The sequence below is a fragment of the Jaculus jaculus genome, chromosome 7 (genome assembly GCF_020740685.1).
Source record: "Jaculus jaculus isolate mJacJac1 chromosome 7, mJacJac1.mat.Y.cur, whole genome shotgun sequence".
Taxonomy (NCBI): Eukaryota; Metazoa; Chordata; class Mammalia; order Rodentia; family Dipodidae; genus Jaculus; species Jaculus jaculus.
The window spans coordinates 4,558,427-4,583,202 of NC_059108.1; the positions used below are offsets into that span (position 1 = coordinate 4,558,427).

The 24,776-nt window shown below is 50.4% G+C and overlaps 2 protein-coding genes across 5 annotated transcripts in view; one reads left to right on the forward strand and one right to left on the reverse strand.

Annotated features, from left to right (window-relative positions):
- Nucleotides 1-852: 852 nt before the first annotated feature.
- LOC105944108 (translation initiation factor IF-2-like) lies at nt 853-3,273 on the reverse strand. Its single transcript, XM_012949063.2, has 2 exons — nt 3,204-3,273; nt 853-1,418 (listed from the first exon to the last, which is right to left on the reverse strand). Exons 1-2 carry the CDS (start codon nt 3,271-3,273, stop codon nt 853-855), a joined length of 636 nt encoding a protein of 211 aa, XP_012804517.2.
- The window catches only part of Ankrd27 (ankyrin repeat domain 27), a 55,011-nt gene continuing 31,135 nt past the window's right edge, over nt 901-24,776 (forward strand). For 2 of the 4 annotated variants that reach the window (XM_045153933.1, XM_045153935.1), the window contains exons 1-4: nt 901-1,004; nt 11,082-11,213; nt 19,199-19,309; nt 24,022-24,178. In XM_045153933.1, the coding sequence (XP_045009868.1) occupies nt 11,112-11,213; nt 19,199-19,309; nt 24,022-24,178 (370 nt within the window). In that variant the 5' untranslated portion in view covers nt 901-1,004; nt 11,082-11,111. The remainder of the gene's footprint in view (nt 1,005-11,081; nt 11,214-19,198; nt 19,310-24,021; nt 24,179-24,776) is intronic. The other 2 variants (XM_045153934.1, XM_045153936.1) reach the window with 2 other exon arrangements.

Sequence of the window (24,776 nt, forward strand, 5' to 3'; positions counted from 1 at the left end):
GGCTACAAACCCCATCCTCGTGCGCCCCCCACGCCCCACGCCCGGACGGACCCCCAGATCGCCAAGCCGAGCGCTCTGCGCCTCAGTCACTGCCAAGGGCAGCTGGGTTGATTCCTAGGGCCCGCCTCCAGCCAGCCGTCCCTGGAAGGGTGCTCCCGCCCCCCGGGGACCGAGGGTGGGCGGGGCCCCGCGCGCGCGGAGGTCACGTGCGGGATTCCCTTCTCTCCTCCCCTGCGCTAGCTTACAGCCCTGCACATCCAACTGCTCCTGGCTACGCAGGCGAGGAAACTGAGGCAGAGGGTTTAACTCCTGCTGAGCCCACGAACCATCGAGACACTAGGTGTGATCCCCAAGACCCGGCACCTCTGTCCAACGAAGCAGGCAGGGAGAATCCCAAGGCCAGACGACTTTGTTGTTTAGGGTTCTCTCTCTCTTTCTGGCTGTCGAGCCCCCTTTCGTTTTTTTATTATTATTATTAGGTTATTTTCGAGGTAGGGTCTCGCTCTAGCCCAGGCTGACATGGAACGCACTCTGTAGTCCCAGGCTGGCCTCGAACTCACGGCGCTCCTGCTACCTCTGCCTCCTGAAAGGCTGGGATTCAAGACGTGCGCCACCACGCCCCGCCAGAACCCCCTTTTCCGAGACCCAGCTTGGACCTCACACCCCGAGTCAGATCGGTCTCGGGCGACACCCTGTCACCCCCCTTTTTCAAAGCATGCGCACTGGGTGACTGTGGGTGGAGCTCGTTTGTGTAGGAAGCGCTGAGTCGCCCGAGCCCCACCCCTGGCTGGGCCGGACTCAGTGATTGCTCCGCGTCCACGTCACTCCGAGTGAGGCCGGCTTTTCATTGGGTCATCCGGAGGCCCGGGGGCGGGGTAGAGGGGTGGGCTGAGGCGTGGAGCCGCGGCGCAGGGGTGGTGGGCGCTGAGGTCCCGGCTGAGGGCCCGGAAGGTGCCGCTGCAGCCCACAGGTGGGGCCGGGAGCGAAACTATGTAGCCTGTGGAGTAAGTGTCCACGCGTGGTCGTGCCCCGCGCGCATCCCTCCTCCCCGGACGACGGCGTCCCCGAGGCCGGGCGGGGCGAGGGGGGAGGGGCTCCCTCGGTGGACTCGGCGCCCCCAGGGCCGGGAGCGGCTGGTGGGGGGGTACCCGGGAGCTCGGACTTGAACTTGGGGATCGAGGGCGAAGCCGTCACCGTCTCGTGCGCGCGCGATTGGGGGACGCTTGGGGAGGAGGCTGCGAGCCCAGGTCTGGTGGGTGGCATCCCTGCCCGCTCGCTCTCCTGCTTTAGGTGGCTCCCGGGTCCCTTGGCCAGAGAGAAGATTGCGTCGGGAGAACTTGTGCCCCAGGAGACCTTCTGCTCTCTGGGGGTCTGTTGACAATGGACCGCCCTGCCGCTGCGCGCGCTAGGTGCAGCCCCTTGAGGTGCAGAAGGGGACGGTGGACACGCACTCTCTTGGCACCGTGCTAGGTGGTTGGATGCAAGTGACACATCATTACTGAGGATTGGGGGACGCGGGGCGGCAACACTAGGGGGGATGTGTAGGGTCCACAGGAGGTGGGATTTCTAAGCTTAGGGGTTCCGTGGAGAGGAGCAGTCTCCCCACCGACCCTAGAGTGCCCCAGTGGATATTAGCATTTTGAGACTGTCCTCCCCCAGCATGAGGCTTGGTGACCGAGAGAGCTGGAAGGCTGAACCCCAGCACTTGCTGATGTCTCCCAGCGAGTATCCTTTAACCAGAGCGTGGACACCGTAGGGCTTGGCCCTGCTCCAGGGAGTGGGTAGTGGCCACCCACTGGACCTTGATGGAGAATAAGTTTCCAAGACCAAATGGGTGGGGTCGTGGAGAATGAAGACACTGCCAAGTAGGCAGAGGCCAGACGTGAGACGCCCTCAGCACCGAACATGAGCAGAGGTGAAGACTGCAGAACCCCACAAACCCCAGTGTTTGAGAGACCCCCTTGGTCCTCCAGGCGGAGATGGGGGTGAAAACAGGGCTGGTGGTTCTCCCAACCAGCCTCTGGCAAGCGAGCAGCCAGGGTCTTGAAGTTGAGTAAACTTCCATTCCCTAGCTTAGATCTTTGGTGAGTTCTCCCAGCCAGGACTTCTCCCGTGAAAGAATCCCCCGGACAGCAGCCCTGGGAGAGCAGGAGCGGGTCTGTGTAGGGCCCGGGGTCAAGGTCATGACTGGGCACCTGTGTGTCGGTTGGCCTGTGTTGCCCTCATCCCAGACGGCCTCGGGGTCTTTGTTACTGATTGTGTGCAGTTGAGTGAGTTTGTGTTCTGTTGGGCACTGGCCTCATTTAATTAGCTGGTGACATTGGGCTTGGTGTCCAGAAACTTCATTTTTTCATGGAAGTGCCGAGGAATGTGACTTCAGGATCATTAGCTACCAGACCCAGAAATATCTCAGCCCAGAGGAATCTGGGACCAGTTTGTCCTAAGGTTGATTTTACAGCTGGGAAACACTGAGAAGTAGCCCTTGGAGCCCCTGTCCTGCTGAAACCCTGGCAGGGAGGCAGCTGGGTGCCCTGGTGGTTCCACTCACAGCTTCCAGGAGCAGGGTGATGGGGTGACATTCCAGTGGGTGGGTATGCCCCTCCAAACTTAACTGCTCCCTCGTCCAGGCTCGGGATGTTTTCTCTCTCTCTAACATTGCGTATTCCAGCTGTCACTGTGTTTGGCCATCTCTGAGCCCTCTGTTTATTTTGGACCCATGACTTTTCACCAGCATGGCTTCTCTCCCTGAGCTACTTGACCCACCCAGACGGGGGCTGTGGATCCAGCCCCCTGGGAGCTCACACTTCCTGGTAACACCCCTCCAGGGAGCCAGAGGCAGGGCCCAGTGCTTGAGTCAGAAGTTTTTAGGAACGATGTGGCCAGGATCTATAAAGGTTGCGGGCCCGAAGGGCACAGTGACTGTGGAGCACACATTACCTCACCAGATTGCTTCCACTGATATTAAAAATAGATGACTAGATAAGTTTTCCTTTCTCTTTTTTCCCTTTTATATCGCAGATGCCTGGAGAGTATGTGCCTGGTTAAGGTCTTTGCTTGGACCTAAGAAGGGGGGAAGCAACTGCAGTGGTGACATTTTGGCAGGGAGTGATGGCAACTCTGGGAAGGATGGACGCCCCTGTGCAGGATTCTGCTGAGCCGCGCTGCACGCTGCCACCAGATAGTTCCCTGCTTCCTGGACTTACTTGGGCTGGCAGGACTGGTGAAGGCCACCAACCACGCTGCAGTGTCCACACTGTCCCCTGAAATGCCCATGGCAGTGGGATGTCGCTCATGACTTGTCTGTCCAGAGCAGCCTCAGGTGGCTCTCCTTCAGGAGTACTTGTCATCTCTGGTTAATGGGATGGCATTTTCAGGTTTTTATTTTTATTTTATTATTTTATTTTATTTATTTTATTTTTGAGACAGGGTCTCTGTAGCTTAGGCTGACCTGGAGCTTGCTAAGTAGCCAAGGATGACTTTGAACTCCTGGTCTTCACCTGCTTGTACCTCTCCAGGCTTGTAAGTAGGAGCCACCATACCTGGTGTATGTGGTCCTAGGCATTGAACTCTAAGCTTTGTACATACTAGGCAAACACTGCACCAGCCCCTGGGATGGGATTTTTCTTAAAGTTTTTTTTTAATAATAAATTTTTTTAGTTTTTTGTTTTTGTTTTTGTTTTTTATTTTTTTTTAATAATTTTATTTATTTATTTGAGAGTGACAGACACAGAGAGAAAGACAGATAAGAGGGAGAGAGAGAATGGGCGCGCCAGGGCTTCCAGCCTCTGCAAACGAACTCCAGACGCGTGCGCCCCCTTGTGCATCTGGCTAACGTGGGACCTGGGGAACCGAGCCTCGAACCGGGGTCCTTAGGCTTCACAGGCAAGCACTTAACCGCTAAGCCATCTCTCCAGCCCTGTTTTTGTTTTTTGAAGTAGAGTCTCACTCTAGCCCAGGCTGACCTTGAACTCAAAGTAATTCTCTTAGCCTCTGGTAGGGTTGGCATGCCCCACCATACCTGGCAGGAGATTTTTTAAAAGATAATTCATATTCTAGGTTTTTTTTTCTCAATTTTTATTAACATTTTCCATGATTATAAACAAATATTCCATGGTAATACCCTCCCCCCCCCACTTTCCCCTTTGAAATTCCATTCTCCATCATATCCCCTCCCCATCTCATGTTCTAGTTTTATAAGGATAAGCCAATTTTCCTTGCAGTTACTCTAAAATTAAAAAATATATTCATTTTTTGTTGTGTTGAGGATGAAATCCAGGGCTTTGTGTATACTAGGCAAGTATTCTGTCACTGAGCTATATCCACTTTTGAAGACAAATTCTATTAAGTAAAATTGTCAGGCTATAGAGTTTATTTCTAAATATTTATACATGTAGGAATTCGGTCCTGGTGTTAAGCAGAAGTATGACATATTGTTGGCTCTAGGATAGAAAAGCCGAGGGCAGTGTTGGGCAGAACTTCGGGATGGGATGTTCTGTCGTTGGAACTTTTGGGCAGTAATGGCTCCCTCTGTGCAGCCACGGTGCTGGCTGAGACCCTCGTGCGCTTACACACGCCATCTCTGCGACCTGAGTTTCTAGGTGTGGCACTTAGAGCCCTTCCCTTGCCATCCCTTGCTGTTCTACCATCTCTGACCCACTGTGCTTGGATTTTTAGCGCACCCTTCCTCCACCCCGTACTGGGGTGAACCCCTGGACACAAGTATAAGGGGCAGACACTCAACCACTGATCCCTCCTCCCCGTCTGTATGGGTTCGAATGACTTCCTTGGATTCATCTTCTCGTGTAGTTGAAAACAAAAGTCACTCAGGGGCTAAGGAGATGGTTCATTTGATGAACTACTGGCCATGTGAGAGTGAGGACCTGTGTTTAAATTCCCATTACCGGCTGGAGAGATGGCTTAGCCGTGAAGTGCTTGCCTGTGAAGCCTAAGGACCCCAGTTCGAGGCTCAATTCCCCAAGACCCATGTTAGGACGCACAAGGGGGCGCACGCGTCTGGAGTTTGTTTGCAGTGGCTGGAGGCCCTGGTGCGCCCATTCTCTCTCTGTCTGCCTCTTTCTCTCTCTGTCTGTCATTCTCAAATAAATGAATAAAAAAAATTTTTTTTAAAGTATAAATTCCCAATGCCCATAGAAAAGCTGGGTCTTGGTGCATACCTATAACCCTAATTTCGTGGAGGCAGAGGTGGGCTCTTTAGTGCTGGTTGGCTGGCTAGTCTAGCAGAATTGGTGGGTTCTAGGTTCAGTTTTGAGACCTTGTCTCAAAAAAACAAACTAGAGAGAGTATTGGGTGTGGAGGGTGGCTCACGCCTTTAATCCTAGCAGTCTGGAGGCTGAGGCAGGAGGATCACTTAAGTGCAGGGCCGTCCAGTGTGAGTTCCAGGTCAGCATGGGTTAGAGTGAGGCCGTGCGTCAGCAAACAGAACAGCAACAGAAAAAGATAAGAGAGCAACCTGATGTCCATCTCTGGCCTCCACATGCACGGGCATAAACATGCATGCATGCATGCCACACGTGTGCTCACATATATGAACACATGTATGCATGCACACCACACATCATACATAAGAAGGTAGTTTACTCAGGTTTTCTGTGCCCACCAACAGAGCACGCCCTGCCTCCTGAACCCTTAGCCCAGGTCTTATGCCCTCTAGACATGCCATCCCAGGCCCTCTCTGCTGCTCCCTTCTCTTTCTGCTCCTTACCTCCGCTGGGTTGTTGGTCCCTCTGTGGAAACCCGCCCCTTGTCGCCTGTGTCTTGGGAGTGACAGTTTTGGTGTTCCGCCAGTCTGGCGTGTCCTTCCCCAGCTTAATCTTGCCAGATTGCACGTCCTGTTTCTCAAGTAGTTCTGATCTGACACATCTTTTCCTGTCACGCTCCACCACATAGAACCAACGGTGCCAGGGACCAAGAAGAATGGTACTTTCTTGTGACTCTGTCCCTGCAGAATTGCATTGTCTAGATCTGTAGGTGAATTGAAAGGATTATGTAGTCTCCAGCAATAATTGAATTCAGCCCCTGAATTGTTGCAGAGTGCTCCCTGGAGCCCATGAAGGGATTATTTGCAGCCAGTTTTATGCTAGGTCCTTTTTCTTAAATTTACATGGAGTTCAGGGGTCTCCTTAGGTCAGACCCCAGAGGGGTCTATAGTCAAGACAACTCTTACTAGACAAAAGGAATCTGGTGTGGGGCCTGTGTGGCTGTAATGCAGGCTTTAAAAAAAAAAAATATTTATTTGAGAGAGAGAGAGAGACAAAGAGACAGAGAGGGAGAGAATGGGAGCACCAGGGTCTCTAGCCACTGAAAATGAACTCCAGACACATTTACCACTTTGTGCATCTGGCTTACCATGGGTACTGGGGAATCGAACCTGGGTTCTTTGGCTTTGTAGACAAGCACCTTAACTGCCAAGTCATCTCTCCAGCCTCAGACTTTTCATCTAGGGAAATATAGATTGGTCTTGTCCAGCTGTGGCTCATAAAATAACCCTTTTCTAGGTGCATTTATTTTACACAGGGAGTGTAGTGGTTAAAGAGACTTGTCTTAAAATAAATTCTGACCTTGAGTTAGCCAGGTGAACCTGTGTCTTTATCCACATCCTTGCATAGTGAGAAAATGATTCCATTTTTTCTTCGTATTTCCTTCATGCAGTTGTTTGGAGGATAGCATGGTACCAAGGATAAACTTCATGATGTGCATTAATAGTTGCTCATTTTCTCTTTTTTTAAAAATATATTTATTTATTTTCAAGCAGAGGGAGGGAGGAGGGAGGAAGAGAATGGCTGTGTCAGGGCCCTTTAGCTGCTACCAATGAACTTGAGATACATGCGCCACTTTTTGCGTTTGGCTTTACGAGGGTACCTGGGAATTGAACCTGGGTCATCAGGCTTTGCAGGCAAGTGTCTTAACCTTTGAGCCATCTCTCCAGCCCTAATATTTTCTAGTTAATGGAGAGAAGGCCTCAGGCTCAAGTTCAGTGAGGTCTTATTATTTTCCTTTTTAAAAAATAATATTTCTTTTCTTGAGACAGAATGGGGAGACAGAGAATGGGTGCCCAGGACCTCCTTCCCTGTAAATGATCTCCAGATGCACAGGCCACCTGGTTTTATGTGGGTCCTGGGGAATCAAAACCAGGCCATCCGGGTTTGCACACCAGAGCTTTTAACCTCCAAGCTCTCTCTCTAGATTCTCAATGAAGTTTTAAATGACAGCAAGTGTTTACTCATCGTGTGTGTGTGTGTGTGGTGTATGCACATGGATGTGCAGATAGGGCCTTGTGTGCGTGTGTGCAGAGGCCAGAGGAGAACATTAGGCGCCCCCTCCATTGCTCATCTGCCCATTTTCTTGAGATAGAGTTTCCCCCTGACTCGGGCTTGCTGTGCCCTCCCCCAGCCTCGCGAGGCCTGCTGACTCTCAGGACTCCATTCCCTGCTGGGCTTTGCTTGTGTTCTCACGCCCTGCTGTTTACACGGGTGCTGGCCGGTCAAACTCAGGCAGCCTCAGGCCCTCAGGCTTGTGCGGGAAGTTCTCTTGCCCATTGAGCCATCTTTCTCCAGCTTATATTAAAAAAACAAAAAGCCATTTTATTTGTTTATTTATTTGAGAGAGAGAGATAGAGAGAGAGAGAAAGAAATAAAGAAAGAAAGAGGCAGATAGAATGGGTGCACCAGGGCCTCTAGCCACTGCAGATGAACTCCGGATGTGTGTGCCACTTTGTGCATCTGGCTTATATGGGTCCTGGGGAATGGAGCCGGGGTCCTTTGGCTTTGCAGGCAAACATCTCAACCTCTAAGCCATCTCTCCAGCCCCAGCTTACGGTTTTTTTTTTTTTGTGGGGAGGGGGTCTTGTGGTAGGGTTTCACTGCAGCCCAGGCTGACCTGGAATAGTCTCAGGGTGGTCTTGAACTCACGCTGATCCTCCTACCTCTGCCTCCCGAGTGCTGGGATTAAAGGCGTGCACCACCATGCCTGGTGTGTTTTTTATTTTTTGTTTTATTTTTATTTATTTATTTGAGAGCAACAGACAGAGAAAGAGGCAGATAGATAGAGAATGGGCATGCCAGGGCCTCCAGCCACTGCAGATGAACTCCAGATGCACCCCCTTGTGCATCTGGCTTACGTTGGACCTGAAGAATCAAACCTGGGTCTTTAGCTTTGCAGGCAAGCACTTAACCACTAAGCCATCTCTGCAGCCCCGTATTTTTTATTTTTAAAAGGTGTCTAAAGGGCTGGAGAGATGGCTTAGCAGTGAAGCGCTTGCCTGTGAAGCCTAAGGACCCCAGTTCGAGGCTCGGTTCCCCAGGTCCCATGTTAGCCAGATGCACAAGGGGGCACACGCATCTGGAGTTCGTTTGCAGAGGCTGGAAGCCCTGGCGTGCCCATTCTCTCTCTCTCCCTCTATCTGTCTTTCTCTCTGTGTCTGTTGCTCTAAAATAAATAAATAAATAAAAATTAAAAAAAAAAAAAGGTGTCTAAAGGAAAATGCCAAAGCCTAACAACACAGCCTGTGTAAGTGTGTGGGTTGTCCGTTGCTCAGAGGCACCTGGACAGGAGGGTGGTAAACTGGCTGGGGTACACAGCTGGTGAGCTCCCCACTAAACTTTGGTGCCCTGGCACAGGCCTGCGCCTGGAAGATGGGGTACCTTTTCAGATTCGCACAGAGGTATCTGTCACAGGAAGCAGCAGTGATGGCAGTGCCTCTTGTAACGGTCCTGCAGACAGGCGTTAGATCCTGCACTGTGTAGACTGAGCTAGAGGCCAGAGAGGAGGACTGGCCAGTTAGAAATCTGATCTGCTTCTCTATGCCCTTTCGCTCGATTTCCCCTGTCTGGTCATTTGGTAAAACCACACTGATGTGTGTGCTCAGGGGTGTAGGCCAGGGACAGAGGGAGGGTTAGCTCTGGAATGTTCTTACTGCCTATTCACCTTAGTAAGCAGTGTATGGTGGCTTAACAGTCAGGTCCTGAGAACAGTTTGTTTCCTAAGGTGAGTTAGACATTAACCCTGTTCACACGTCTTTTTAAATTATTTACTTATTTGTGTGTGTTTGTGTGTGTGTGTGAGAGAGAGAGAGGAGGGAGGGGGAGAAAGAATGAGAACGGACACGTCAAGGCCTCCCGCCACTGCAAACAAACTCTAGATGCATGCACCACTTTGTTCACCTGGCTTTATGTGGGTACTGGGGAATCAAACCCAGGTTTGTCAGGCTTTGCAAGCAAGAGCCTTTAACCACTGAACCATCTCTCCAGTCCAGAGTTTATTTCTTTTTTTTTCAAGGTAGGGTTTCCCTGTAGCCCAGGTTGACCTGGAATCCACTATGAGGTCTCAGGCTAGCCTTGAACTCACAGCAATCCTCCTACCTCTGCCTCCCAAGTGCTGGGATTAAAGGTGTGCACCACCACGCCCAGCTCCTAGAGTTTATTTCTTAGCAGAGAGGCATATATGGCGGTGTTGAGACTGGTAATTCTTTCAGTAGGGGAGATGGCTCAGTGGATAAAGTGCTTATTACACAAGCATGTGTACCTGAGCTTGGATCCCCAGAACCCACACAAAGCTGCACACAAAGCTGCACACTGTAGCGGATGTCTGCAATCTCAGCATGCCTATGGCAAGGTGGGAGGTGGAGATGGGAGAATCCCCCTGGAAGCTTGTGGTCTGGCCACTCTGACCATTGCAGTGGAGAACACTAAGAGACCCTGCCTCAGACAAGGTTGAAAACAAGAGCTGACTACTGAAGTTTTCCTCTGATGGCCACATATGTGTCTTGGCATGCACATGCCTACACACACACATGCACATGCGCACAATACTGGATCATTCTGGGTGGTAGGTTTGCATTCCTATTCAGTACTTTTCTATGTGGTTAAAATATTTCATTAAACAGCACATGGGGGATGGAGAGATAGTGTAGCAGACAGCTTCATGTTCGCTGAGATGAACTTCCAGACCAACCACAGTTATGGAGGAAGGGATTTATTGAAGCTTACAGATCCAGGGGAAGTTCCATAATGGCAGAAGAAGCTGGCCTGCCTTCACAGGACCAAGCAGAGAGAGAAGCACAAGCCTAAAGATCAAAAGCCACAGCACACTTCAGGAACTCCAGCTAGGCACACTTAGCATATCTTTAGATTGAAACCTGAAACCCACCACCACACCTTAAGATCCACCCAGTGACACTGCCTCCAGCCAGGTGGCTGCAGATGCAAACTACAAACAAAAAACTGAATATATTGGGGGTTATCTATTCAAACTACCACAGAAAGCTTAGCAGTTAAGATACTCACCTGTGAAGCCTAAGGACCCAGGTTCAATTCCCCAGTAGCCATATATGCCAGGTGCACAAGGTGGCACCTTCATCTGCAGTTTATTTGCAATGGCTAGAGGTCCTAGCATGTACATCCTCTCTCTCTCTTCCTCTTTTCCTTTCTCTCTCTCTCAAAATAAAATAAATAATTTTTTTTAACAAAAGCACATTAGGGCTGGAGAGATGGCTCAGTTGTTAAGGCGCTTGCCTGCAAAGCGTAGTGACCTGGGTTCAGTTCCCCAGTACCCATGTAAAGCCTCGTGCATCTGGAGTTTTTTTGTTTTTGTAGTATCTGGAGGCTCTAGTATACCTATTCTGTCTGTCTTCTCTCTCTCTCTGCTTGCAAATATATAAATAAACTTTAAAAAGAAGCACATGAACACCTGGAGTGGTGATGAACATCTGTAGTCCCTCTTAATCCAGAGATGGAGGCACAAGGATTATTTGAGCCCAGGAATTGGAGCCTGGGAAACAGTGACGTCCTGTGTCCGAGAAAAAACAATTCTTAGGATGTGATAATTTCAGAAGGATGAATGTCTAGAATATAGTCATTTATACTTGGGCAAAGCTGGAATTTAACAAGACCTTTTGATCATAATCTACACGCTTCACCAGTAGGCAGATCACCTGGGAATGGTACTTCCGAGAAGAGTGGCAGGTGCGGGGAGCAGAGGAACAGGTGTCAAGGGTGCGTCTTAGAAATGGCCAGGTGCGTGGGTGTGCGCCCACCCATTCACTGCTTGTTCCTCCCCTGTCCCAGGACGCTCCCTCTGGCCTCTGTGAAGCCCACATGGCTCTGTATGATGAAGACCTCTTGAAGAACCCTTTCTACCTGGCTCTGCAGAAGTGGCGCCCCGACTTGTGCAGCAAGGTGGCCCAGATCCATGGCATTGTAAGTGCGCTGATCCTGGCGGGTCCCTCGGGTGTGGGTGGTCGCAGAAATGTGGCAGACAGAGATGTGTGGAGGGTGTCATTTATAAGCTTGTTCAGTATTAACAAGCCCCTGTGCCGTGCCTGAGGTGTTACGTCATGCCTGGTGTGTGCATGAGCAGTGAGCCCCCCACCCCTCAGCCTCCCTGGGGGAAGCCTCCTGGGACTGTTGCCTGGCATGTGGTCTTTTCCCCAAACTCTGTTCCCGTTAGTGATGAACTGGGCTCTCTTACAGAGGACCCCAGATGGCACCTCATTCCCTTGGTACTTACCTCCCTCTCATCTTCTTGTTGACTATGATCACTACCAGAGGGCAGATATGTTCTTTACGGGGGGCCACAGGAGGCCTCAGTTGTTCAGTGGGTGCAAGGAGCATACTACACCGCTTGGAAAGACATTTCCCAAGGGGCAGAAACTGCTGACTCAAGCCACAGCTTCAAAAGCGTGTGGGGGAGCCAGGTAGTGGGCAAGGGAGGAAGCATGTGGTAGAATCAAGAGTGCCCAGATCTTGCTTCCTGGAGGGCATGCCCTCCCGTATTCAGTGGGGTCTTCCTGGAGGGAGTGCTCCCCTGTGGTCAGTGGGGTCTTCCTGGAGGGAGTGCTCCCCTGTGGTTGGTATGGGTCTTCCCAGACCTCAGGTTGGGAACTGTGTAGTTTCTTTTCTTGACTCTATGTAAAGTACCTGATAGGAATACCCTAAGGTAGGGAGAGTTTATTTTAACAGTTTCAGAGGGTTTAGTCCACAGTGTGGCTCTGTTCTTGGTGGGCCCATGGTAAGGTGGAGTGTCATGGTGGCCAGAGTGTGTGCTGGAGGAGGATCTTGAGCTCAAGGTGGACAGGAAGCAGGGAGTAGGGGGGAGACCCTGGATCAGTTGTGACCTTCAGAGAAGCACGCCCACCAGTGACCTACTTACTTCAACTAGGTCCGACCTTTTGAGGTTCTCAGAGCCTCCTAAAATAGGGCCATCAGCTAGGGATGTTTTGTATTCAAGCTGTAATAGTGACATTGGTAGGTATCTTGGTGTGTATATGCAAACACATGTGGGCTAAAGGTAGAACCCAGTGCTTTGCACATGCTAGACAAGTGCTCTTCCTCTGAGCCACACCCCCAGCCCTCACTGTGGATTCTAGACAAGTGCTCTACCTCTGAGCCACGCCCCCAGCCCCTCACTGTGGATTCTAGACAAGTGCTCTACCTCTGAGCCACGCCCCCAGCCCCTCACTGTGGATTCTAGACAAGTGCTCTACCCCTGAGCCACGCCCCCAGCCCCTCACTGTGGATTCTAGACAAGGGCTTTACCACTGAGTCACGCCCCCAACCCCTCACTATGGATTCTAGACAAGTGCTCTACCACTGAGTTATGCCCCCAGCCCCTCACTGTGGATTCTAGACAAGTGCTCTACCTCTGAGCCACGCCCCCAGCCCCTCACTGTGGATTCTAGACAAGTGCTCTACCTCTGAGCCACGCCCCCAGCCCCTCAATGTGGATTCTAGACAAGGGCTCTACCACTGAGCCACGTCCCCAGCCCCTCACTGGGGGATTCTAGGCAAGTGCTGTACTATTGAGCCATCTCATCATCTTTCAAGCTGTGTTTGGGAGTACAGCTTTGTTGGGCATGTTTGTATTTTTGACTCTGCTTGAGAAATTTTATTTCTTTTTGTGTGGTTCCTGTCTCATCTCACGCTTGTGTTTCCACTACTTCTTTCATCCTGTGGTTTGACATGACTCAGGTCAGGCCCCTGAGGAATTGGAACAAAGGAGAAGTCTGGTTAGTGTTGGCGGGCCTCACCTCTTGGTTGCCTTTCTGGGAAAATAAAACAAGCTTTCACCTCACCTGACTTCTGCCTCAGAAGCCTGGTTTTCTGCACCTCATCTTGGGTTTTGTAGTTCATGTTTCATCAAAGCTCTTTTTACTTTGTATTCTAAATGTCACAGAGTTCATTATTAACACACACACACACACACACACACACACACACACACACACGAGGCTAAGTATGGTGGCACAAGCCTATGAATCCCAGAACTTGATAGGCTGAGGCAGGAGTATCATGAGTCAGAGGCCAGGATGTCCTTTATAGTGAAACTCTCTCTGATGAAATGAAACTAAGATAATTAAAAATTCTAGCTGGGTATGGTGGCACACACCTTTAATCCCAGAACTAAGAAGGCAGAGGTAGGAGGATCACCATAAGTTCGAAGCCACCCTGAGATGACATAGTGAATTCCAGGTCAGCCTGGACCCTACCTCGAAAACAAAACAAAACAAAAATTAAAAAAACAGAATGTCGCCCCCAGGCGTGGTGGCACACAGCAAGCACTCGGAAGAAAGAGGCAGGAGGACCCCTGCGAGCGTGAGCCCACCTGGGACGACAGCGTGAGCTCCATGTCAGCCTGGGCTGACTGAGACCTACCGTGCAAGAGAAATAGAGTGTTTCTAAAGAACAGGAAACATGGGGCTTGAGTTGGGATCCCTGGAACTCATGTAAAGATTCATGGAGGTGCGTGCCTGTAACCCTGTCTCTGGGAAGGCAGACAGGGCTCCCCAGGGGCTCACTGGCTGGCTAGTCTAGCTGAGTGTGCAAGCCTTAGGTTCAGAGAGACCCTGTCTCAGAGAGTAAGGCGGAGAGTGATAGAGGAAGACACTTGACCTGCAGTGCTGGCCTCCACATACGTGCGCATATATGTATCCACCCACAGCTGAACACGCACACACGCACATTAAACACACATGGGCAAGCAAAGGGCAAACTGGGCTGGGAAAATGGCTTAGTGGTTAAGTTAGCGCATGCCTGCCAAGCCTAAGAACCAGGTTCGATTTCCCAGGACCCACGTAAGCCAGATGCAGAAGCAGGCGCATGTGTCTGGAGTGTGTTTGCAGTGGCTAGAGGCTCTGGCGTGCCCATTCTCTCTCTCAAATAAATAAATATTGTTAAAATTAAAAAAAAATAAAAAAGGAAAATTACCATCTCAAGAAGCTCACCACAGACACCCATACATTCATTTCACAGTAGTTATTAAACGCTGTTGCATACCAGGCACTGTGTTTGCTGCTGGGGGCTCAGGAAGTCATGGGAGCTCATTACTTTATCCTCATGGCACTTAATTTCTAGTGTGGCAGATGTACAACCTGGATAAATACTTACTAACTACCGTGGTGGCAAGTGACAGAGCCTGGCGCCGGGAAGTCATTTAAGAGGGAGGCCCTGACCTGATTTGGGTAGGAGTTCCTTCACTCTCATCTTTCTCTTCTGTTATTTTTTAAATAGCCATGTAGATAAGAGTGCGTCATCACATATAATTTTATCTTACTCTAAAAAACAGTCACACTATGGCGTGCTGGGACTTCATGGTAGGCCTGTGGGAGCCATCTGTCTTGTCCACTGTGGTGTTGCCGCCAGCACTTAGTAGTCTTTGTCACCCAATAGGTGCTTTTTCAGCTACAAGGAGTGGAATCCTATTGGGTTTCACTTCAACAGAAGCGGGATTTTTTCCTTCTTTCTTCTTCCTCTTTTCTTTTCCTCCTTCCCTTTCTTTTACTTTTCCCTTCTCTTTAAAGACAGGATCTTAAGTACATGGTCCAGGCAGGCGTAGGTGGGCGCCCATCTCCCGTCACTTTGAGGGAGCGGCAGGGCCTTAGCGGGTCAGCGCAGGGTGTCTTCCGTGGAGCTTGCTCACAGGGCCGAGCACTGCCTAGACTCTTCTCTGGATTAGTTCTCTTGTCGCTGTGACAAAAGATTTGGCTGAAGCAACTTAAGGGAGGAAGAATTTGTCTCAGGTCACAGTTCCACTCTGCCATGTGAGAGAAGGCATGCCATTGTTAATGGCGGCTGGAGTGTTTGACAGGGACTCCTTCCTCACATCACGGTGGCCCAGCAAGCAGAGACTGAGGACTGGAACCAGAGGCAGGCGTAATCCTGACAGCCCGGCCCTTAGTGACATGCTCAGCCAGGCTTCTGCATGTGTGTGTACGGGCCTGCTAGGGTCTCTTACCCCTGCGAGCAAATGCCCTTCTGCTTTATGTGGGTGGCTGGGGAATTGAACCTTGGCCAGCTGGCTTTTCACTCAAGCACCATTAATCACTGAGTCACTTTCCCAGCCCCCCACTCCTTGAAACAAAAAAGTGTGTTTTTAAGATTAACTATCTCTCCCTACAGGCAGACAGTAGGGTACCCTGATCTGTCATCTATGGTGGTGGTGGCATTGTGTGGCAGCTTAGGGTACAGCCTGACAGCTGTCCCACCTGAGCAGCCACTGCTCTAGCTCTGGCCCCTCCCAGGTCTTCCTTTCACGGGGGTTGAATCCCCTTCCTGCCGGCTCTGATTGCTCTGTGGACATTCCTTGTCCCAAGCACCAGGGTGTGACACTCACACGGTTCTTACTCCCCAGGCTAACAATGCACCGGGGGCTTCCTGCATGCGGCTTGCTCAAGTCTGTCACCCTGGGGCTCTGGTCCATGAGCTGCTGTTTTGTGGTGTTTTTGTCAGGGAGATATAAAATTAACACGTGTCCTCAAGCTGGGATGGCACCAACAGCCCAAAGAATGCTCGTCCAAGTTCAGCTTGAGTAAAATGGTTGATGAGGGGCTGCTTATGGGGCAGTGCGCCACAAGAGTTGCTGCAGTTTCTGTTTCTTTTTTTTTGTGGGGGGTGGTTTCCGTGGTAGGGTCAGGCTGACCTGGAATTCACTATGCAGTCTCAAGGTGGCCTAGAACTCACTGTGGTCCTCCTACCTCTGCCTCCTGAGTGCTGGGATTAAAGGCGTGCATCACCACGCCCGACCATTTTCTTAAGTCACCAGCTGCCCACTTCCCAAGGTCCTGTTTCACATGGCTCTGAGTAGGATTGCCACAAACCTGATTCTGGGTGTCGAAGCAGTTCAGGTGGCTACAAGGTCAGACACCACAGACCCAGGGACGTCACATGCTTGCCCGTGCTCCGCCTCGCCCTTAGTAGAGTTCTCTTGGCCCTGCAAATGCTGTCCAGCCATGGGAGGGGTCACTGGTCTCGCTACAGTCTGGGGTACAAAACAGCCGTGCGGTGGAGTTACTCCAGCTGAAAAAGGCCCCCTCATGAGCATAAGGACCTGAGTTCCACCCCGGGGACCCTGCAAGTGCTGGACGTGGTGGTGCATGCCTGTACCTCAACACTGGGGAGGCAGAGACACAAGACCCTCGGATCTCACTGGCTAGCCGATGTAGCCTATTCAGTGAGGTCCAGGCCAGCGAGAGATGCAGTTTCAAAAAGAGGCGGACAGTGAACTGAAAGTCACGCTGAGGTTCTCCGGCTTTTGCAAACGTGCGTGCACAAGCATGCATGGGTGTGCCCCCACATGTTGCACATGCAAAAATGAGCCAGAGAGCCCAGTCTGTGGTTAGCTTGCAGTGAAATGGTTTGGGCACCTGGGCATGACAGCACCCACCTGTAATACCAGCTTGTGGGAGGCTGAACAGGAGGATCCAGTGTTCCAGGACAGCCTGGGCTACATAGCAAGACCCTGCCTCAGACATACCAAGACTGGGGATGTCATTCAGTGGTTGAATGCTGTGGGAGGGATTTGAGCTTCTTTTCATGTCTGAAAGAAAACTGGGGCAGGACCCCCAACAAATACGGCATGGTCATCTATCCTTGGGGTAACGAGCTTGGTGATGTGAAGTCAGTGTAGCAGGTGATGGACCCGGGGTGGTGGAGAAGGTCCGTGTCAACAAGTGGACGGAGCGTCTTGGAAGCGGGGCGGAGTTCTCCGAGCTGCTCAGCGGTTGCGGGTCGGCAGAGGCTCAGTGAAGGTCTCCAGCGCGGCCCTTCCTCAGCAGTGCCTGAAGCGCAGGGGAGGCACCACCTCCAGGCCCCTCTGAGTTGGGCATGAAGTGCCTCCAGGACTGTTTTCTCGTGTCCCCTTGCTGGGACACTCCCTCTCGTCTCCAGGCTTCTTCGTGCGAGACGTGCTTTACATAATACTGAGGTCACGGAGCCCAGGACTCGTTTCTCATTTCAAAGCATACACTCCAGGGCCTCCTTGTCTTTTAATGTTTAAACTACAATTTCAGACTATTATGCTTAATTTCTAACATTAGAGACAGAGAAGGACAAAGATATACTGAGCCCCGCCTGCCCTTTCCTGGCATCAGGACCTCGGAACCGTGCATTACCTTGAACCAGATCCCAGAAAGTTACATAAGGCAGACGTATGAGTTCATTTATGCCCTGTGTTCAGCAGTGCATTTTTGAATGGTAAGGCTTCTTTTAAAAATATAACCATGAAGCCGTTATCATAGTTAAAGCAATTGCTTGTTAATTCCTCAATATTAAAAAAAAATGCTTTATTTACTCCAAAATTCCCAAACTGTCTCCTAGGGTTCTTTTGGAAAAAATTATTGTATTATGACATTTCTAAATTTGATTGTTTTAGTTAATCTACAAAATAATGGGTTTGTTTTGGCATTATCATAAATGTCATGTGCTTTGCTCATAGGTGCCATCCCCACCTCAGCTTTGTTTTACAGTTGGTTTGTTCAAATCAGGGTCCAAAGGAGAACTACACATTCTTTTGTCAAAAAAGTACCTTATTTATTTGAGAGAGAGAGAGGATGGGTGCACCAGGGTCTCCAGCCACTGCAAACAAACTGACACACGGCAGGTACGTGTGCCACTTTGTGCATCTGGCTTACATGGGTATTGGGGAATCGAACCTGGGTTCTTAGGTTTCACAGGCAGGCGTCCTAATCCTCGTAAGCCATTTGACTTAAGCCATCTCTGCAGCCCAAGAGAGCTACACATTCTATTTCATTTGATTATTTAAAGGTTTTGCTTCCCAACCCCCCCTCCCCAACAATTGCTCACATTAAGATGAAGTTCAGTACACTACACACTTACTGTGAAAGATTTGGCCAATCTTGACATATGTGTGGACTCACGAGACCTACTATCATCCTAAAGTTTCTAAAAATTACTGCTTCCCCTCCTTTTCTTGTCTCAAATTCATTGGTAGAACAGAGCAGGCCGGGAATCATGTGGTGTTTGCTGCCGCACCGCCGGCTGTGGCCTGTGCTGGTGTCTTAACACGGTCTTCTCTCTGAGCTGGTAGTGTAGCCTAGAGTCTTGCCTGCTCAGCCTTCTGTTACTGTTTGTGCTGTAAGACAGGCTCTAATATGGTCCAGGCTGTTCTTGAACTCTGAGTCCTCCTGCCTGAGCGTGGGGCGTACAGGTGTGCACCCCCCCCCCCGCCTTTAGTCTGGGTTTTGTACGGAGAGGGCAAGACCGCCGGCTCCCCGAGCAAGTGCTCCCTTGGCTGTGAGGACCCAGGGTCCCTCTGAGGGGCCTGCAGGGGAGACTTGCAGGTGCCTTGCAGTGCCTCCAGTGTCCACCTCCAGAGGGCAAGTAGGATGGGCTAGTGGTCAGCAGAGCTCCACGTGGGTATGGCTCTGCCGCTGGCTGCCAAGGGGACCCTGGGCAAGTCACTTAACTCTCCCTAGCCTCAGTTTTCTTTCTGTGAAATGGAGCTTGTACCCAAGTCCCACCCAGGCTTTTATCAGTGACCTCTAGTGCAGCGCCTGGCACCCTTAGCTACCCAGGCCTGGGATGACCTCCCCCAGCTAGCCTCTCCCCTCACCTTTAGAGAAGGCGAGGTTAGGCAGCCGTTCATGGGCGCTGAGGCTGGGCTGTGGCCACTGTGCGCCTTAGCTCTGCATCGTGCGCATCTCCATTTCCTGGTAAAGTCCCAACCTGCAGACTAGGATTTGTAGTGCTGAGGGCTGAACCCCGCGCCCCCAGCCCTGTGCACGCAAGGCTGAGCACCCGCTCCCTTTGTCTTCACTGTGGCTGTTTTGCAAGCGGACGGCTCCTCCTGCCTGACCCCACCACGAGGTTCCAGCTGAGGTCTTTGGCTCTGTGCCGCAGGGCCATGCGCGCTGTTCTGTCCAGCGCTGACACTCCTCCTCTTGTTCCAGGTCTTAGTGCCCTGCAAAGGAAGCCTGTCGAGCGGTGTTCAGGCCACTTGTCAGTTCGAGTCCTACATTTTGATACCCGCAGAAGGACATTTTCAGACTCTAGATGGAAAGGTACTTGTTATTTGGGTGACTTACTCCTGTGGGGGGGGAGGGGAGGGCAAGCGCAGGAGGAGGCAAGATAACCCCGTTTCTCAACCTTTCATATCCATGTCACATGGCTTTGACATGTGCTTGGCAGCTGGTGGGAAGGGTTGGGGTTCTCCTGCCTTTGTGGGGGAGCTTTGGTGACAGAAAGCCTTGGCCATTACGTTTTTTGTTTTTGTGTTTTTTTTGACACAAGTCCAACAGACTGCCTTAAAAAAAATGCTAGGCTGAGAGAGTAAGAGAGTGAAAGAGAGAGAGAGAGACTTGGCACGCCAGGGCCCCCAGCCCCTGCACTCGCACCCCGGATGCACGCACCCCTTGTGCACCCGTGTCACTGTGCGTCTGGCTTATGTGGGACGTGGAGGATCACACGTGAGTCCTTAGGATCGCAGGCAGTCGCCTTCAGCACTGAGCCATCGCTCCAGGGCAGCCATGGTCGTTATGGAACCTAGGTGGTTCTGTGGAGGGTGGGGTGCTCTGGTGCCCCTTCCTCCCTCTGTCAGCCAAGGGGAGTCTGCCTGTAGGTTTGGGGCATCCCAGCTGTGCCTCTTCTTAGTGACGGTTTTGAAAGCTCCTTGGTTTTCTGGCTTTATATTAGACGTCATGGGTCAATATTTGATTTCTTTTAAAACTTCCCTGTTTTTTTTTTTTTTTTTTTTTTTTTTGGTTTTCGAGGTAGAGTCTCACTCTAGCCCAGGCTAACCTGGAATTCACTATGGAGTCTCAGGGTGGCCTTGAACTCATGGCGATCCTCCTACCTCTGCCTCCCGAGGGCTGGGATTAAAGACGTGCGCCACCACGCCCGGCCAGAAAACTTCCCTGTTTTTGTTGTGCTGTTTTGGAGACATGGTCTTGTAGCTTTGTCCAGGTTAGCCTTGAGACCCTTGTGCTTCACCCTTCCGAGCACTGGAATTTAAAAGCCGCCTTGCCAGCCACAGTGGTACATGTCTGTGACCTCGGCACTTACAAGGCTGAAGCAAAAGGAATCTGAATTTGAAGCTAGCCTGGGCTAAACAGCCCAGCCCCCCAGCAACAAAACAAAAGCCAAAGGAAACCTTGTTTCAAAGTAATTTCAGAGGCGATTGGGCATATTGGTCGCAGACTGATATAATTTCAAACCCATAGAAAGCTGATAAAGTAAAAAGAACCCTTAAACATTCTTTTGCCAAACTGCCCAACTCTTAACATTTTTTTAAAATTTTCTATTAACATTTTTAAAAAACAATTTTTTAATGTGATGCATGTGTCTGTGGTGTGCGTGGTGTGATGTGGGCACGTGAATGTGCCCTCCCAGCGCCCCGTGGGCTGGCCTGCCATGGCTGGAGCAAGATGTCTGGTGTTTCGCTCATTGCTCTTCTGCCCGTTCTTGTTTGAGTCGGAATCTCTTTCTGCTACCAGAGACTGCTGCTTTTCACAAGCCTGGCCATCCCTGGCCTCTGCGGCCCTTTGTGCTGCCTTTACAGGCACGCGTGGCCACTTCCAGCAGTTGAGGCGGATCTGGAGATTTGAACTCCACTGGTCTCTCTCAGGCCCCCCTCATCTTACACAAAAAGCACACTTAACTGATAAGCCATCTCTCCAATTCTATTAAAATTTTAATTTTTTTTAAAAAAATATTTATTTGCAAGCAGAAAGGTGGGGGGTGGGGAGATTGAGTCAAAATGGGTGCACCAGGGCATCTTGGTACTGCATATGCACTCCAGACGCATGCGCCACTTTGTGCATCTGGCTTTACATGGGTACTGGGGAATTGAACTGAATGCTGTCAGGGTTTGCAAGCAAGTGCCTTTAACCGCTGAGCTATCTCTCCAGCCCCCCATTAACGTTGTATAATTTTTAAAGTGCATTTTCTCTGTGTGCCCTTTGTGTTGATGTCTTCCTGAGCCTTTCCCCCATGATGCTTTGCTGTGTGTGTCCTCAGCACAGCTGTGGTCTGACACAACCACAGTGTACTGACCACACTTACAGACCATAGTTGTGTTTTTTCCTTTTCGAGGCAGGGTCTTGCTCTAGTGCAGGCTGACCTGGAATTTACTTTGTAGACTCAGGATGGCCTTGAACTCATGATATTCCTCCTACCTTTGCCTCCTGAGTGCTGGGATTAAAGGCGTGCACCACCACACGTGGCTCAAGAGACCATAGTTTGGTTTTTTTTGTGTGGGAAAAAGATTTATTTTGACTTATAGACTCAAGGGGGAAGCTCCATGATGGCAGGGGAAAACGATGGCATGAGCAGAGGGTGGACATCAACCCCCTGGCCAACATAAGTTGGACAACGGGAACAGGAGAGTGTGCCAAACACTGGCAAAGGGAAACTGGCTATAACACCCCTAAGCCCACCTCTAACAATACACTTCCTCCAGGAGGCTTTAATTTCCAATTGCTGTCAGCTGGGAACCTAGCATTCAGAATAGGTAAATTTATGGGGAACACCTGACTCAGACCACCACATGACATCTCATTTAACGTCAAGTACTCATCACTTATTCTCAGCACTTTTTTGTTTCATTTTTAGAGAGAGAGAGAGACAGACAGACAGACAGACAGACAGACAGAGGGAGAGAGAGAATTGGTGTGCCAGGGCCTCAGCCATTGCAGTCAAATTCCGGTTGTGTAGCTTGCAGGATCCACTGCTGAGTAAAACCGTTGCCTTTCCTCCCCCAGCAATCTGCATAGCACTTTCGGTCACTATGACGACAGCTAGCCAGAGTCTGCAGGATTTTCCTCCTAGAGACCATAGTGTTGATAGACTGTTCTCCAGTCTATCTGAACACCCATCCTTATGCACACTATGTAAGTTAAAATACACTTGGGCCAGGCGTGGTGGTGCCTTCAATCCCAGCACTATGGAGGCACAGGTAGGAGGATCGCTGTGAGTTCGAGGCCACCCTGAGAATGCAGAGTGAATTCCAGGTCAGCCTGGATTAGAGAAAGCCCTACCTCAAAAAACCAACCAACCAACCGATAAATACACTTGGGTGGTGACAATTTATTCAGTTGTTGATCTTTTAAATTTCCTTCTCTTCTGGGGCAAGATCTCATCCTCTAACCTTGGCTAGCCTTGTAACATATGATCCTTATCCTCCTGCCTCAGCCTCTTGAATGCTGGGATCACAGGCCTGGTTTCCATTGATTTGGAACAGTTTCTCAACTTTTCATTGACTTCATGGCATTTCTGTTTCGATTTCTTTTGCCATCTCTCTCTCTCTAGCTTTCTTTCTCATTGTGGGTTTGTGTGAGGTTTCCGTACGATCAGATCGCGGTCTGGTATTTGGAGTAAGAATGCTGTGGTCAGCGCTGTGTTGTCTTTCTCCCGTATTGTGTTAGGAGGCACATAATGTTGCTTTGACTCATTTTTTTTAATGCTTTACTTTTATTTACTTATTTATTTGAGAGGGAGAAAGAGAGAGAAATGGGTGCACCAGGGCCTCCAGCCACAGCAAGCAAACTCCAGATGTGTTGCAGTCAGGTTCGCATTGCTGACAGAAATCACCTGGCCAAGAGCAGCTTGTGTGTGTGGGGGGGGAGGTTTATTTTGGCTTATAGACTTGAGGGGAAGCTCCAAGATGGCAGGGAAAACAATGACTTGGGCAGAGGTGGGCATCACCCCCGGCCCACATAAGGTGGACAACAGGAGAGTGTGCCAAACACTGGCAAGGGGACACTGGCTATAATAACATCCATAAGCCTAACCCCAACAATACACTGCCTCCAGAAGGCTTTAATTTCCAATTGCCATCGGCTGGGAACCTAGCATTCCAAATACCTAAGTTTATGGGGGACACCTGAATCAAACCACCATAAGATGTGTTCTCCACCTTGTGTATCTGGCTTATGTGGTTACTGGGGAATTGAACCTGGGTCCTTAGGCTTCACAGGCAAGTACCTTAACCACTAAGCCATCTCTCTAGCCTTGTTTGACTCATTCTTTTTTTTTTTTTAAGATTATATTTATTTGACAAAGAAGGGGGGAGAGAGAGAGAATGGGCATGCCAGGGTCTCCAGCCACTGCAGACAAACTTCAGACACATGCACCCCCTTGTGCATCTGGCTAATGTGGATCCTGAGGAACTGAACCTGGGTCCTTTGGCTTTGCGAGCAGATACCTTAACTGCTAAGCCATCCCTCTAGCCCTTGACTCATTCTTGAAGGTAGTTTGGAGTATGTGGTTTTTAATTAATTAATTTATAATTTTGGGGGGTTGGAGGTAGGAACGGGATCTCACACTCCTGCTGCCTCAGTTTTCTGAGTGTTGGGATTCCAGACATGAACCATACCTTTTTTTTTTTTTCTTTTAATGGAAGCAGGTAGGGTCTGAGAGAGGTGAACTAAATATTTGCAGCTGGCTGCTCCATTCCTTAACCAGTGCATGGGCCAGAGAAGCAGGCCACTGTACCCTTCTTTGGGGTTAGGCTGTGGTTTGGGCCCTGGGCCTTATGTGTACTGGGGCTCAGAGAGAAGGGTTGGGCGTGCTCAGGCAGGCAGGGGCCCTGGGGCTCACGGGGCCTGAGGCTGTCACCCTGCCGCAGATCTGCTCACCGCAGCTGCCCTGGCCCTTACCAGCTGACACGCACAGCAAGCGCACAGTGCGGTGGAGTGGTCTGTGTGTCTGCGGGAAGGCTGGGAGGGACACAGTGGCTGCCACCGTGGCTGGTCCACTCATGGCTTTCTCGTTCCAGGACGTCGTTATACAAGGAAACAGGATTAAGCTAGGACCTGGCCTTGCCTGTCTTCTCTCAGTGCCCATTCTCTTTGAGGAGACTTTCTACAATGAAAGAGAAGAAAGTTTCAGCGTCCTGTGTATCGCGCACCCTTTGGAAAAGAGAGAGAGCTCAGGTATTCTCGAAGAAACCCCTTTTCTTGACTTGGAGAAGTGTGCATGCTAACCTTCTTCCTGGCATAGCTATTGAAAGGTTGAACATTGTAAAATAACAACAACAATAATAAGGTGGTGATGTGCCCACTAGAACCTTCATAACTTTACAGCAATTCTCTTGGCACTTACAGTCATCTCTTTCCAAGGAGGTATGGATTGGGATGGCCGTGTATGGTGACCTGTGTTGGACATTATTGTATAGTTCTAGGGATGCCAACTGCATAGGCCTCACTGCTTCTGTGAACTTGAGATAAGAATGTCTGTTGTCCGTTAAGTTGTGCAAAGCTGTATCCTGGCTTTGTCTCCGGGCCTCATCCTGAGGTTTTGATCTTCTCACAGGGTCATTACCCGTCCTGCCGCACTGCTGGGCATGTGTGAAATCTCATTTAAACTGCACAGTCGGTGTTCCAAATGTGTGCTGAAGTTCTAAGCTTCAGGAATCAGGGCTTCTTTGCCTGAGCTGCACGGGTCATGCCAGAGTCATGGTTACTGTGGTGTGGTTCCTGGAAGAAGCCTTGAGTGGCTCTCTGGACCCCAGCCCGCGCTCTGACTGGGCTG